The 14901-nt window shown below is 43.2% G+C and overlaps 1 protein-coding gene across 6 annotated transcripts in view; it reads left to right on the top strand.

Moving 5' to 3' along the window:
- The first annotated feature begins 72 nt into the window (after nt 1-72).
- Nucleotides 73-14901, top strand: part of LOC105463148 (DEAD-box helicase 3 X-linked) — a 36136-nt gene continuing 21307 nt past the window's right edge. For 3 of the 6 annotated variants that reach the window (XR_011618322.1, XR_976182.2, XM_011710126.3), the window contains exons 1-15: nt 74-947; nt 3991-4048; nt 6066-6113; nt 8550-8682; nt 9556-9714; nt 9793-9892; nt 10269-10404; nt 10787-10872; nt 11083-11181; nt 11290-11450; nt 12199-12343; nt 12735-12879; nt 13886-14067; nt 14159-14276; nt 14510-14663. Coding sequence is in view for 2 of the 6 variants with exons in the window: in XM_011710126.3 (XP_011708428.1) it covers nt 903-947; nt 3991-4048; nt 6066-6113; nt 8550-8682; nt 9556-9714; nt 9793-9892; nt 10269-10404; nt 10787-10872; nt 11083-11181; nt 11290-11450; nt 12199-12343; nt 12735-12879; nt 13886-14067; nt 14159-14276; nt 14510-14663 (1769 nt within the window). In the remaining 4 variants the exon portion in view is untranslated. Of the gene's footprint in view, nt 948-3990; nt 4049-6065; nt 6114-8549; nt 8683-9555; nt 9715-9792; nt 9893-10268; nt 10405-10786; nt 10873-11082; nt 11182-11289; nt 11451-12198; nt 12344-12734; nt 12880-13885; nt 14068-14158; nt 14277-14509; nt 14664-14901 lie in introns of all 6 variants that reach the window. The other 3 variants (XR_976177.2, XM_011710112.3, XR_976188.2) reach the window with 2 other exon arrangements.

The raw sequence follows: 14901 nt of genomic DNA, 5'->3' as shown, positions 1-14901 counted from the left end.
ATTTCCCCCCGACTCCCGCCCCGTCACCATCCTACCCTCCTCCCTCCTCCTTTCCCCTTCCTCCGCTCCCCTCTTTTTCCTCCCCCTCCTCCCCTTCCCTCTGTTCTCTCCTCCTCTTCCCCGCCCCCCCGTCCCGAGCACTCTATATTCAAGCCACCGTTTCCTGCTTCACAAAATGGCCACCGCACGCGACACCTGCGGTCACGTGGCCTGCCGCCCTCTCGGTTTCGGGACTGTCTGCCTAGCTCCGACTTCGGGGAGGCTACACGCGGAAGACCGAGGGCAGATTAGACCGGAGAAATCCCACCACATCTCCAAGCCCGGGAACTGAGAGAGGAAGAAGAGTGAAGGCCAGTGTTGGAAAAAAAAAAAAAAAAAAGAAAAACAAAAAAAACCCAAGAAAAAAACCCCGAAAAACTAAAGCTGAGTGCATAGGGTTGGAAAGGGGAGCGAAGAGGCCTAGGTTAACATTTCCAGGCCTTTTAGCTGGTGGTAAACGGGAAACGCAAGTTCTCGCGAGATCTCGAGACCTCCGAGGCTGAGACTACGGTTTTAGCGGAGAGCACGGGAAGTGTAGCTCGGGAGAACTGGGACAGCATTTGGCGCTCCAAGCTCCAAGACAGGACTGCTAGGGGCGACGGGACTAAGTAGGAAATCCCGTGAGGTTAGACCTGAGGGAGCGCGCAGTAGCCGGGCATTAGTCGCCGCGACAGGGGATTGCAGTGTGAGAGGGAGGGCACACGTTGTACGTGCTGACGTAGCGGGCTTTCAAGCGGGTATATTAGATCCGTGGCCGCGCGGTGCGCTCCAGAGCCGCAGTTCTCCCGTGAGAGGGCCTTCGCGGTGGAACAGACACACTCGCTTAGCAGCGGAAGACTCCGAGTTCTCGGTACTCTTCAGGGATGAGTCATGTGGCGGTGGAAAATGCGCTCGGGCTGGACCAGCAGGTGAGCCGCAAGGACCCCACTGGGCTGGCTGCTGCGTGAATCCCTCCTCTGACCTAACCTGGCTAATGGCGCAGCGCTAACCGGGACCCTTACTTTTCATTTCCTGGGTGCCCCGGGGCTATGGAGGGACAGGAACGTTGGTTGGGGCTGTCGCCCGGGCCCGGTCTCGGCCCGCTGTATTGTCCCCGGGACGAGCACAATGGCGGCTTTTGTGTGTGCGTGCGCAGGCGGGCGGAGGGGGGGAGGGAGTGCGCGCGCTCTCGCGGGGACGCGCATGCGCGAACCCCGACTGATTAGTGACCGGGGGGTGGTTTGCGGGAGTGCGCAGCGCGGCGGGACGCGACTGGAGACCCTTTTGGCCTGGAGGGTTTCGGCCTTCACGGCTGGCGCAGCCTGGATTACCGTCTGTAGGACCCGGCGGCATCCGGTGTTTGCGTGCCTGCGAGCAAGGGGTGGAACGCGGCCCAGGAATGTGGGAGGGGGCGGCGCGGCGGGGAGGGGGTGGCCTTCGCTTGGGGTAATGGCGGCGGTCTCTTTTGTGTGGTGCTGGGAGGCGCTGTGGCTCACTCCCGGGAGACGGCGGGTCCCGGGCGGGCGAGGGCCTGGAAAGGAGGATGGAATGGGCGTCTTGTTTTTCCCGGGTTCCTTCCGCAGGCCTTTTCGCTTCAACCCAGGGTCCGCAGGCCCGGCGCCGCGGCCGGGGAGGCTGCGTTTCCGGAGTGGAAAGTTTTGTGACGCAGAAGATTGGGGAGGAGTGGGGGCGGGGAGGGGAGGCAGGAATGGGCCGCTGGGCTCTGAAGATAGAGGTTAGACGCGGCGGGGAGGTTAGCCAGCGAGGCCCTTTCTCCTCCTTGCTTGGCCCAGGTTGTCCCTGTGTGGCGAGTTAGCCGGGAGCCCCGCGTTTTTCTGGAGTGGAGGGGTCATCGCGGGTTGTGGGAGTGTCTTCATGTTAGTGACTTTGATCCAGGAATCCGCCTTTGGAAAAACACCCGGCTTTTGGGGGAAGTAAACAGTTTTGTTGTTGACTTGTTGCTGCCTGTGGAGTAGAATCTCGCGATGGGTCCGAGGCCCCCCCAGTCTTTTAGACAGAATCTCCTCTTCTAAGGATTTAGGGGCAGAGGAGAGGAGGACGTGTGATCTGAGAGAAGGTTTTGGGCTTTGGTGGCAGGAAGACTGCATCCCGCCGCAACAGTGGCACCACGTTTCAGATAAGCTCTTGTGTGGGTTATGCGGAGCCTTTAAATACACTTCTGATTAGGAGTTGATTTCACAAACTCCGGAATAATCCTGGGACTAAGTTTAGTGGCACAAATTAATTGAATACGTATTTTAATGTAGTCATATGTAATATTTTTTAGGAATTGATCTGTTCCTTTGGGAGCATTTTCTCCCTGTTAATGAACCAATTATATTAAATCCTCTAATTGTTGACACTTCATATGTTGAATTGAACACAGACATTTTAACAATCTACCAGCAGCACAGAGTATTCCCAGTTTTACCATTTTCCATTTAGCTACAGTGTCCTTTTAAGGATTCTAGGCAGCAGTGAACCTTATTTAAAAAGCAAAATTGTACTATAACAAGTGCAAAAGGAAAGTTTGTGGTTCTGCCGTGCTTTAAAGTATTAACGGTAGCAAGAGAAAGCGCGGTGGTGTTTTTTCTCATAGAAATTCTGGAAATTAGGTGCCTGAAGTCTTACACTCAGCATCTGCTTCCAGTTTTCAGTGACTCCATTGATGATGCCTGCAGTTTGGCAGTATCATACTGAGCTTTAAACACAAGATTTATAAACATGGTATATAGTGTATCTTTTGCAAACAGGTTGGCAACGGTACTGTGTAACTTGGTCTTTTGTGGCTTTTTTGAGAAAAATGAAACACTTTGCATGTACAATTTTTTCCACCAACTACTTGTGAGTAGTTCCTGGTTAGTTATACAACGTTACGAAGGTAGCATATAACCCTTTTCAAGAATGTTGAGGCTTTTGAGATACCAGTGTAAGGGAGATGGGTAGAAATATAGATGAAAGGCACTAAAACGTCCTACTCCCTAAGAGCATTGAATGCCAGTTGTACCATTTATTCAAAGTCATTTTTGAACTTCTGTTACAATGGGGTAATAAACAGGTAACTACTTCAAGCCGGGCTCATGCTTGTAATCCCAGCGCTTTGGGAGGCCAAGGCAGGTGGATCACCTGACCTGAGGTCAGGAGGCCAGCCTGGCCAACATGGCGAAACCCCGTCTCTACTAAAAATACAAAAAGCCTAGCGTGGTGGCGCACCCCTGTAATACCAGCTACTCGGGGAGGCGGAGATTGCAGTGAGCCGAGATCACACCACTGAATTCCAGCCTGGGTGACAGAGGGAGACTCTGTCTCAAAAAAAAAAACAAACGAATTAACAGTCAAACTACTTCAGAGTTGTGCTTAACATAGTGTTTTGTGTAAGTGGTTGGTATATTGCTTTTTTTTGTTGTTCTTAAGAGTACTACCCGACTAAAAATACGTAGGCAATATTTGGGGATGAAGGAACTAAAGAACGGCCAATTCAAAATTTGTCCTGACATTTTTCAGGTGTGCTTTTTAGGTTTAAAATACCAGGTACTACAGAAAGTTGGCGTTGGAAATGTTTATGACTGGCACTAAAACGAATCCCTTATCTATTTGACATTGAAGAATAATTTTGAGGTTCAGTGTAAGCTTTAGTTTGGTGATTAGGGAGCCTGTGCTATGGAACATGTTGCAGTGAAAATTCGTTTTGAATGAATGAATGAAATTTGGACAGTTTCTACTGAATAGCACAAGCATCTTGGTGTACCGCCTTCTGTAGTATATACAATAGTAATATTTTGCATTTGCCTAGAGCGTTACAGATTTGAAAGCATTCTTAGTCACTTTCTCATTAAGAGTTGGTATCAGCCCTGTGAGGTGGACTGGCCAACTACTTGAATGCAGTGCTAGCAAATGCTAGAGGGCGCGACTAGTTTTCTCTTAATACAGTATTTGAGCACATGGGGTGCTAACCATCTCACTCTCTTCTAGTTTGCTGGCCTAGACCTGAACTCTTCAGATAATCAGAGTGGAGGAAGTACAGCCAGCAGTAAGTAAAACATCTTATGGATTTATTGAATATTAGAGCTTAATGTCTTAAGATTTCATTGGGCTTATTTAAAATTTAAGAAATTTGCCTTTCAATTTTTACTGCTTAAAGAATTATGTAGTCTTTGTGTTACAGGGTTATGTAGTACCTAGTGGTCAATCTAAAGCATTGTTGCCTTTTTTTTTTTTTTTTTTTTTTTGAGATGGAGCTTTGCTCTTGTTGCCCAGGTTGAAGTGCAGTGGTGTGATCTCGGCTCACTGCAGTCTCTGCCTCCGGGTTCAAGCGATTCTCCTGCCTCAGCCTCCCGAGTAGCTGAGATTACAGGCATGCACCACCACACCTGGCTCATTTTGTATTTTTAGTAGAGATGGGGTTTCTCCATGTTGGTCAGGCTGGTCTCGAACTCCCTACCTCAGGTGATCTACCTGCCTTGGCCTCCCAAAGTGCTGGGATTACAGGCATGAGCCACCGCGCCTGGAGAGCGTCGTCGTTGCCTTTCTTTTTTTTTTTTTTTTTTTTGAGACGGAGTCTCACGCTGTTGCCCAGGCTGGAGTGCAGTGGCGCGATCTCGGCTCACTGCCAGCTCCACCTCCTGGGTTCACGCCATTCTCCTGCCTCAGCCTCCTGAGTAGCTAGGACTACAGGCGCCCGCCACCGCGCCCGGCTAATTTTTTGTATTTTTAGTAGAGACGGGGTTTCACTGTGGTCTCGATCTCCTGACCTTGTGATCCGCCCGCCTCGGCCTCCCAAAGTGCTGGGATTACAGGCTTGAGCCACCGCGCCCGGCCTTCGTCGTTGCCTTTCTAGCTGGCTCTCTTGAGTAAAAGCAGTTAACCATTGAAAGGAACCTTATTATATCATATTATCGCTAGAAGAGTTTTCGTCCATTATAAATCCTGAGCCCAGTTTAGAGGTGATGGGGATGTGTCCCTGTTAACTGACTATATTCATCGGTTATAGCTGCTCCTTTCTCCTGAAGAACAGAAGACTATACTGAATTTTGGATTGGTGGTTAGGTTAGATTTTCAAATGTGTCATTTCTTTTAAAAAGGCATTAGAAAAGTTGCTTTTTTTCTTTTAAGGGGGGTTGTTTAGAGACTTGTTAGAGGTTAGTGTTAAGATAGGGGATCTTACTGGTTTATTATAACGTAATAAGGCAATAGACCCTTATGTTTAGCTCAGATCTCTTCCTACTTATTAAAACAAGTGGGTATGGGCTGTGATGTGTCCTCATTTTTAGGCAAGAACAGCTCACTGGGCACAAAATTGGTGTTTGCTTTAACTTTCACCTTATTTGTCATGCTAAGAATCTTTTAGGAACTGATTGTCCTAATGGAGATTTTTAAAAACGTTTAATTCAGTCTAGAAAAAGAAAGTTAAATGACATGTTTACTAGTTATAAAGCAAATTGATTTTATTTGGGTTTATATTATGTGCTTTTTTTTGCTTATCCATAGTTTAGGCTGTATTCTTGCCTGCGTACAGAGCAGCCGTCAACTTAAACTCAGCAAGCCCCAAATTAAAACCTGCAATTCCTTGAAATTAACTCCCCTTTGCAGCTTTTCCTTATATGTTTATTGTATGTTTTGCAACTTACTGGCATAGAAACAAAAGATTGTGAGATTTATTACATGAGTAATCTTAAATTGTTACAGTAATACTTAATGCTGTAAGTGATCCTCTTAGTTTTTATGACAGTTCTCTTAAATCTAGCAGGCCTTTAAAAAAAGTCACATTAAATGACGACTAGTGGCTAAATGTGCTCAATTTGTGGATTTCAACTATTAGGTTCCAAATCAGCTTTTTTTTTTTTTAAATCAAACTCCTTTCAAAGTTCTCCTTATGAAGCAATAACCCATTTAAAATTAGATTCTTTTTTTCCCCCCTCTCAATGTCCAGGTAAGTAATCAGATGGGAAGGCTGGAGATTTTAATTTCCCGGAATCATTTTTTAGTAACAGAAATTTAAATGGAAGGTTTTTTGGCATTTAATTATGTATATATGTATTTTTTTTTAGAAGGGCGCTATATTCCTCCTCATTTAAGGAACCGAGAAGCTACTAAAGGTAGGTCCCCACAAGTAACTTCGTTGGTCTATTTTTTTGCCTCCTTTAGAAGTTAGTCAAAGCCTTAAGGAAAATGAGGCATTTGGGGGATGTCTAAACATAGTGTTCTTTTATGCTTCTGTCAGCCTTGGTTCAAATATTAGAGCTTAATAACGTTGGAAAAACTTATCTAATGTTACACAGTGGGAAATTCGGCATTCCTGTGTCAAACTGTTCTGACGCCAAGGGCATGGTTTTGTACAGTTTCGCTAGTCTTGTGCTGAATCTGTTTGTAATCATTCACAGCATGGTTTTAGTTTGGAAGAGGTGGGTGCCCCTACTGTGTCAACCAAGCTGCATAATGATAACAACCTGGTTATTTCTGTCTTGGCACAGTTGCCAGAAATGAAGATGGGCTTATCATAGAATAGTTAACAAGTTACAGCGTTGGGAGTGATTCTCTGGTTTCATCTCCTTGCCTTGCTGCTGTTGAAGGGTTTTGTCCAAAATATATTACACTATCTGGCGTCTTTCCCATTGCAATTGTAATGTAGCGATAGATAACAGCTAGTGTATGTTTCATATTATGAGACAGCTGTTCGGGTGCTTTATATTCTGTAAAATTAGACCATTCAAAATTTGGAGGAAAAGGGAAAGTCAGGAAAACTAAAGATAAGGAGGAGGGAAGATACTGTATAAAGAAGGCAGATAGGAAGAGTGGAGAGTCCACAGGGGAGCACATGGTTTGCTGCTGTTCCTCTCCATATGTAGTCTGTGTTACCTTCACTGTCCTAGCGATACATGTATATAAAATCTGTATTACTTCTATGGGAAGATCACTTTGGCATTATATTCTTTTTTTATTTTTATTTTTTTATTTTTGAGACAGAGCCTCGCTCTGTTGCCCAGGCTGGAGTGCAGAGCCTCACTGCAACCTCCACCTCCTGGATTCAAGTGATTCTCCTGCCTCAGCCTCCCAAGTAGCTGGGATCACAGGCATGCGCCACCACGCCTGGCTAGTTTTTGTGTATTTTAGTATTTAGGGGTTTTGCCTTGTTGCCCAGGCTTGTGTGGAACTCCTGATCTCAAGTGATCCGCCCGCCTCAGCCTCCCAAAGGGCTGGGATTACAGGCGTGAGCCCCCGTGCCTGGCTGGCATTATATTCTTTTTAAGGGGAGGTTGCTGTGGAATTTGTCTTTATCGTCATGGATGTTCTCAGTATTCTGAGTATACTAGCTAGAATTGACCCTCATGTATATGGCAGTATCATAGAGGTTTTAGAGCTGGAAGAGATCTGGCACTCTAACTCAACTATTTCTTGCTAGCAAAGGCTGTTGGTCACCTGACTGGCCTAACAGTAGGAGGTAGAAGGCAGAAGGAAAGTAACTGAATTCAGAAGCTGTTTCTGACTAATAAGGTGTTGCTGAAGCTAAACACTCTACTTGTGTTTAAACCCTCTATCTGTCTTTGGGCTAATTTACATGTTTGTCATCCACTTACTTGGATATTTATAGCTGTACCCAGGAACCTTGTCTATACTGAGAATATATAGTGATGAGGGTTTTTCTTTTTCCAGGTATTCCTGATTGTCATCAAGCTTATAGTAGACGAACCACTAAAATAATAGTACCATTTGACAGTAGTATTCTTGTGCTTTATACTATTGAAACTGAAAAATATTGTATTAAACCAAGTAATCTGACAGTCTAAGAATGTTCTAAATGAATACCACCTCCAAGAAACATGGAAACAATAGTAACTGTTTCCTAGTAAACCCATTCACACCTATAAAATGAATGGAAATTAAATTGTGATGATCATACAACAGTATCATAATCAATGTGTTATAGGCAAAGCTGTTGACCACTTAGAGGTAGTATTCATTCAAAAACAAGTCAGATTGCTTGATTTAGTGTACAGTAAAATTTTTTTTTTTTTTTTTTTTGAGACAAGAGTTTCACTCGTTTCCCGTGCTGGAGTGCAATGGCGCGATCTTGGCTCACTGCAACCTCTACCTCCCAGGTTCAAGTGATTCTCCTACCTCATCCTCCTGAGTGGCTGGGATTGCAGACATGTGCCACCACCCCCGGCTAATTTTGTATTTTTAGAGAGACAGGATTTCTCCACGTTGGTCAGGCTAGTCTCGAACTCCTGACCTCAAGTGACCTGCCCGCCTTGGCCTCCCAAAGTGCTGGGATTACAGGCGTGAGCCACCGTTCCTGGCCAGTGGACAATATTTTCTGGTGGGGAGAATTAAAAACTTTGTCCTGGTGTAAACCAGCTGTAAATCTTGGTTGTCTTATAGGACCATGGTAGGAATATCTTGAGATTGAACCTCGAGCCCACAGAGATAAGATAGTCAGTGGAGGCCTTCAAATTCAGAAAGATTGATAATACCTTAACATGGTTCCTATTTCTAATTAATAATAAAATGGATTTGTGCTCTTTTAATCGAAGGTTTCTACGACAAAGACAGTTCAGGGTGGAGTTCTAGCAAAGATAAGGATGCGTATAGCAGTTTTGGATCTCGTAGTGATTCAAGAGGGAAGTCTAGCTTCTTCAGTGATCGTGGAAGTGGATCAAGGGGAAGGTAAGTGATTTCTTGTCTTACCACCTTATGTGTATGTGTAATAACAGTTTAGTAAGTTCTTATCCTGACCACCCATTTGGATGTCAAGCATTATGTCTGTTTAGTCATTGTATTTTCTTAGCTGTAAGAGGCTTTTACTAAATTGAACCTCTTAGTTAGAAATTAGATGAAAGTAGGAATATGTTCATTGGCATAATGAAATGAGTTATTCTATTTCTCGAGTTTTGTATGTTCCACTTAAAAGAGTAAGTTCCTCTAGTGAATGGCCTAATTTGGTTGGGATTTTTGTGGACTCTATAACAATTTCTAAATACCTTGTATTTTTGGTTACACAAGTATGGTGAACTGACCCCATGTGCCTAATAGCTGTTGTTAGTCCTGTGTCCTGATTTTTCGCAAACAGGCCTAAAACTCTAATAACATCTTAGTTCAGGTAAGGATTATTTTCTACCTTTTATCCAAAGTCACACAGGTGAATTGTCCTTTAAGTGACATCCTATTATAACTAGGACAATTGATATTCGGTGTGCTATTTTCTTCTTTTCCCTACCATTAAATATATTTGGATGAGCACTTTAAATGAAGGTTGTGAGCTGTTTGCCAGTTTCAAGTAAAATCTTTATTCTTAATTTTGTCATCTGCGAGGCTTTTTAGGCTATACGACTTTATAGAAATATAAAGATTACTGATTTTAGAAAATGAGGTTATGTAAATGATGCTGGTTAGAGAGCCTTATTTGTCAACTCAGAATTGGATTGTTGACATCCTTATAGTTAGCCATAACTTAAGTCTCCAGATACAGTTCTAGAGTAGGGATAAGAATCTGATAATGGTTAAATGATATGATTCTGATTAATTGCTTGTGCTGTTCAGGTTTGATGATCGTGGACGGAGTGATTATGACGGCATTGGCAGCCGTGGTGACAGAAGTGGCTTTGGCAAATTTGAACGTGGTGGAAACAGTCGCTGGTGTGACAAATCAGATGAAGATGATTGGTCAAAACCACTCCCACCAAGTGAACGCTTGGAACAGTAAGTTTTTGAAGTGTATGTTACTTGTGATGAAGCATTATAGTATAACAAATGAACTTACCCATCTTTTGATTTGAGGGAACTCTTTTCTGGAGGCAACACTGGGATTAATTTTGAGAAATATGATGACATTCCAGTTGAGGCAACAGGCAACAACTGTCCTCCACATATTGAAAGTGTAAGTATTTTTACTTGACTTTTAAAGACACAGGGAGGTGTAAATGTTTTCATGGTACATTAGAATGTGAGGTGAGCTTCATAAAGTCATGTAGACCAGCAGCTTCATAGATTTGTGGAAAAGGAGAAGTTGAGTTCAGTGTCACCATTATGAATAATTTATTACCTAAAATAGAAAATGGGTCAAACATAGGAACAACCCAAAGTCTTCTCCAATGTGCAGTAAGCCTGGGGGTTGTTTTTTCTCAAAAGTATAATATGGTAATTTTCTTAAACTATAAGCTGAGTTACAAATCAGCTGTTGGTTGTTTCCATTATTAGTATAAAACAGAAATAGCTTTAGATAGCATTTCTAACCCCATTGAATTTCTTCACAGTTCAGTGATGTTGAGATGGGAGAAATTATCATGGGAAACATTGAGCTTACTCGTTATACTCGCCCAACTCCAGTGCAGAAGCACGCTATTCCTATTATCAAAGAGAAAAGAGACTTGATGGCTTGTGCCCAAACAGGTAAGCTCAGCTCATAAGAGTAAAACATTATCATATTTTTTCTGTAAAGGACTAGACAATAAAATATTTTTTTATGGGCCATGCAGTTTTGCAGCTGCTCAGCGCTGCTATTGGACTGTGAGAGAAGCCATAGATGATACATAAATTATTGGGTATGGCTGTATTCCGTAAGAGCTTTATTTATAAAAATAGCAGGCTTTATTTACAAAAATAGTTGTCTCAGTTTGCTGACGACTCAGAGATGGACCAAAGAAGCCACTTTTTGGAAAACTTAATCATAAACTAAAAGTACTAATTACTAGTAATAGGGCAGTTAAAAAACACTGTCATCTACCAATGTCTGTTTAAAATTAATGAGCAGGATTTGTTTGTTTTTGAACAGGGTCTGGAAAAACTGCAGCATTTCTCTTGCCCATCTTGAGTCAGATTTATTCAGATGGTCCAGGCGAGGCTTTGAGGGCCATGAAGGTAGATGTTTCTTTATAAAATGGGAAATTATTGTAGAACTTCGTAGGAGGCCATTGAGAGGGCTTTCTAAATGATGCTAAGACTTAAGTCGAATGAAAAGCAGTTTTCAAGTGTAATCTGTAATCTATAAATTACAAAAGGGAATTATGTTGTGATGAACTTTTCAAACAGGGTAGGTAGAGTTAACTTAAAAATTGATTTATTTCTTAGGAAAATGGAAGGTATGGGCGCCGCAAACAGTACCCAATCTCCTTGGTATTAGCACCAACGAGAGAGTTGGCAGTACAGATCTATGAGGAAGCCAGAAAAGTAAGTATGAGTTCCAGTGATTATTAGCTTTTTCATTGATTCTAATTAAATGTTTTATGAATATGTAAAAATTTTGATCTTGAAGTTCATAACTTTTTTTGCTTACAGTTTTCATACCGATCTAGAGTTCGTCCTTGCGTGGTTTATGGTGGTGCCGATATTGGTCAGCAGATTCGAGACTTGGAACGTGGATGCCATTTGCTAGTAGCCACTCCAGGACGTCTAGTGGATATGATGGAAAGAGGAAAGATTGGATTAGACTTTTGCAAGTATGTTTTTTTGTTTTGTTTTGTTTTGTTTTGTTTTTGGCGGAGTTTCACTCTTGTTGCCCAGGCTGGAGTGCCATGGCACGATCTCGGCTCACTGCAACCTCACCTCCCGGGTTCAAGTGGCTCTCCTGCCTCAGCCTCCCAAGTAGCTGGGATTACAGGCATGTGCCACTACGCCCAGCTAATTTTTGTATTTTTAGTAGAGACGGGGTTTCTCCGTGTTGGTCAGGCTGGTCACGAACTTCCAACCTCAGGTGATCCACCTGCCTTGGCCTCCCAAAGTGCTGGGATTACAGGCGTGAGCCATCGGCGCTTGGCTATGTTAATTTTTAAATGTATGGGATGCAGTATTAAAGTTACTGGCCATTAGGTTTGTGGTGGTGGCAACATTGTCTAAATTTTAAGATTGAGAAGTGATGTATTTCAGACATCTAACTTTTACCAAAATCTTGTTCATGGTAATTTTAATGTTGAAAAATCAGTAGTAACATCTTGGTGGAGGCTTAGAATGATCAGCTCGTGGGACAGTCAACTAGGATGGGCTAATTTGGCTGTGTAATCTTGAATGACTTATGTAGTGGCAAGGATCCTGTGCTGGGTCTGTAAAATTACGCAGTGTGAGGCACCACCTTAATGAATATATAATTGTAGTAACTTACACAATTGCAATTATACTAACAGCCATACTAAAACCATCTTGATTTCTCCTCATTCTAAACTCAGGTTTGTTTTTTTCATGACATGACAGATACTTGGTGTTAGATGAAGCTGATCGGATGTTGGATATGGGGTTTGAGCCTCAGATTCGTAGAATAGTTGAACAAGATACTATGCCTCCAAAGGGTGTCCGCCACACTATGATGTTTAGTGCTACTTTTCCTAAGGAAATACAGGTACTGTTGGATGTTGCAAATTTTATTTATTTATTTATTTTATTTTTTTGAGACGGAGTCTCGCTCTGTCGCCCAGGAGTGCAGTGGCGCTCAGCTCACTGCAAGCTCCGCCTCCCGGGTTTACGCCATTCTTCTGCCTCAGCCTCCAGGTAGCTGGGACTACAGGTGCCCGCCACCGCGCCTGGCTAGTTTTTTTTTTTTTTTTGTCAGTAGAGACAGGGTTTCACCGTGTTAGCCAGGATGGTCTCGATCTCCTGACCTCGTGATCTGCCTGTCTCAGCCTCCCAAAGTGCTGGGATTACAGGCTTGAGCCACGGTACCTGGCCCCGCAAATTTTATTTATTTAGAAATTTGTTTATCTCAGGTAATAAAAATATTTTTTTTCTTTCAGATGCTGGCTCGTGATTTCTTAGATGAATATATCTTCTTGGCTGTAGGAAGAGTTGGCTCTACCTCTGAAAACATCACACAGAAAGTAGTTTGGGTGGAAGAATCAGACAAACGGTCATTTCTGCTTGACCTCCTAAATGCAACAGGTAACATTTTGATTTTTTTTTTTTTTTTTTTTTTTTTGAGACAGAGTCTCGCTCTGTTACCCAGGCTGGAGTGCAGTGGTGCGATCTCGGCTCACTGCAAGCTCTGCCTCCTGGGTTCACGCCATTCTCCTGCTTCAGCCTCCCATGCTCCCATGTAGCTGGGACTACAGGCGCCCGCTACCGCACCCGGCTAATTTTTTGTATTTTTAGTAGAGATGGGGTTTCACCATGTTAGCCAGGATGGTCTCGATCTCCTGACCTCGTGATCTGCCCGTCTCGGGCTCCCAAAGTGCTGGGATTACAGGCCTCGTGAGCCACCGCGCCCAGCCAGCATTATGAATTTTTTATTTTTTTTTTAGAGATGGGGGTTTCTCTGTGTTGCCCAGGCTGGAGTGCAGGGGTTATTCACAGGCGCGATCCCATTACTGATCAGCATGGGAGTATTTGACCTGCTCTGTTTCTGACCTGGGCTGGTTCACCCCTCCTTAGACAACCTGGTGCTCCCTTGCTTCCGGGAGGTTATCATGTTGATCCCAAACTTAGTGTGGACACCTGATAGGCATAGTACACTACAGCCCAGAACTCGTAGACTTAGACAATCCTCCTGCCTCAGCCTCCAGAGTAGCTGGGCCTACAGGCACGTACCACTGCACCCATCTAAAATTATGAATAATTTTCATTGCTCTGGTGGTGATCCATTTGGGCTGGGTGCAGTGGTACATGCATGTAGTCCCAGCTACTTGGCAGGCTGAGGCTGTAGTATGCCATGATTGCACCTGTGAATGGCCAGTTTACTCCCAGCCTGGGCAATATAGTGAGACCCCCCATCTCTTAAATGTATTTGGATTACCTTTATTACTTTTCCTCCTCAATTCAAAACATGCTGTTAAAAGCCCATTTTTAAGATATGTATGTATTTTAATTGACACATGAAAATTGTGCATACATAAGTGCAAAGAGAACTAAGCCATATTAGTGGCAAAAACCTATAATTTTTCAACGACAGGCAAGGATTCACTGACCTTAGTGTTTGTGGAGACCAAAAAGGGTGCAGATTCTCTGGAGGATTTCTTATACCATGAAGGATACGCATGTACCAGTATCCATGGAGACCGTTCTCAGAGGGATAGGGAAGAGGCCCTTCACCAGTTCCGCTCAGGAAAAAGCCCAATTCTAGTGGCTACAGCAGTATGTATAAACATCCTTCTTTGATTCAAGTTGAGCATGTTCAAGTATTTTTCTTTTAAGTGGGCCATATCTCATATAAGTTATTTTTCAGGTAGCAGCAAGAGGACTGGACATTTCAAATGTGAAACATGTTATCAATTTTGACTTGCCAAGTGATATTGAAGAATACGTACATCGCATTGGTCGTACAGGACGTGTAGGAAACCTTGGTAAGTATTTGATTACTTGATGATTTCATGTTTTTAGCTGTGATGCGTGCAGCAAAGAACTTGCTAGGATCTAAAATACATTTTTAACAATGAAAGTGACAAAAGATTTTGCTCAAAGCACTTGTTTAAATAATAGATTGTAATATTTTAAATATTTCTGCATAGGAAAGTAAGGGTAGCAAGTTACTTCGTGGAAGACGTTTGTTTATATAGTTTTTTGGGGACTCTTTTAGGCCTGGCAACCTCATTCTTTAACGAGAGGAACATAAATATTACTAAGGATTTGTTGGATCTTCTTGTTGAAGCTAAACAAGAAGTGCCATCTTGGTTAGAAAACATGGCTTATGAACACCACTACAAGGGTAGCAGTCGTGGACGTTCTAAGAGGTGAGGTATATATGGTGTAATAGGTGTTGACTTACAGTTTCTAGTGTTTCCTCTGCATGCATAATGTCCAGCGTTAACTTCACAGTATTTAAAAAGCTGAATCATCTTAGGCTTTCTAGATTCTTTGGTAAGGGGTTGTATTAGAATGGATGACACTCCATTCTAATGTTGGGGAAAATATGGCTGGATGGGGAATTGTTTGAATGGAAAAATAGAAATTGGTCATTGGGAAGTATGT

This window comes from Macaca nemestrina, chromosome X, assembly GCF_043159975.1.
Source record: "Macaca nemestrina isolate mMacNem1 chromosome X, mMacNem.hap1, whole genome shotgun sequence".
Taxonomy (NCBI): Eukaryota; Metazoa; Chordata; class Mammalia; order Primates; family Cercopithecidae; genus Macaca; species Macaca nemestrina.
Note: the sequence above shows the minus strand (reverse complement) of the source record. Positions and strands in the feature narration are given on the sequence as shown.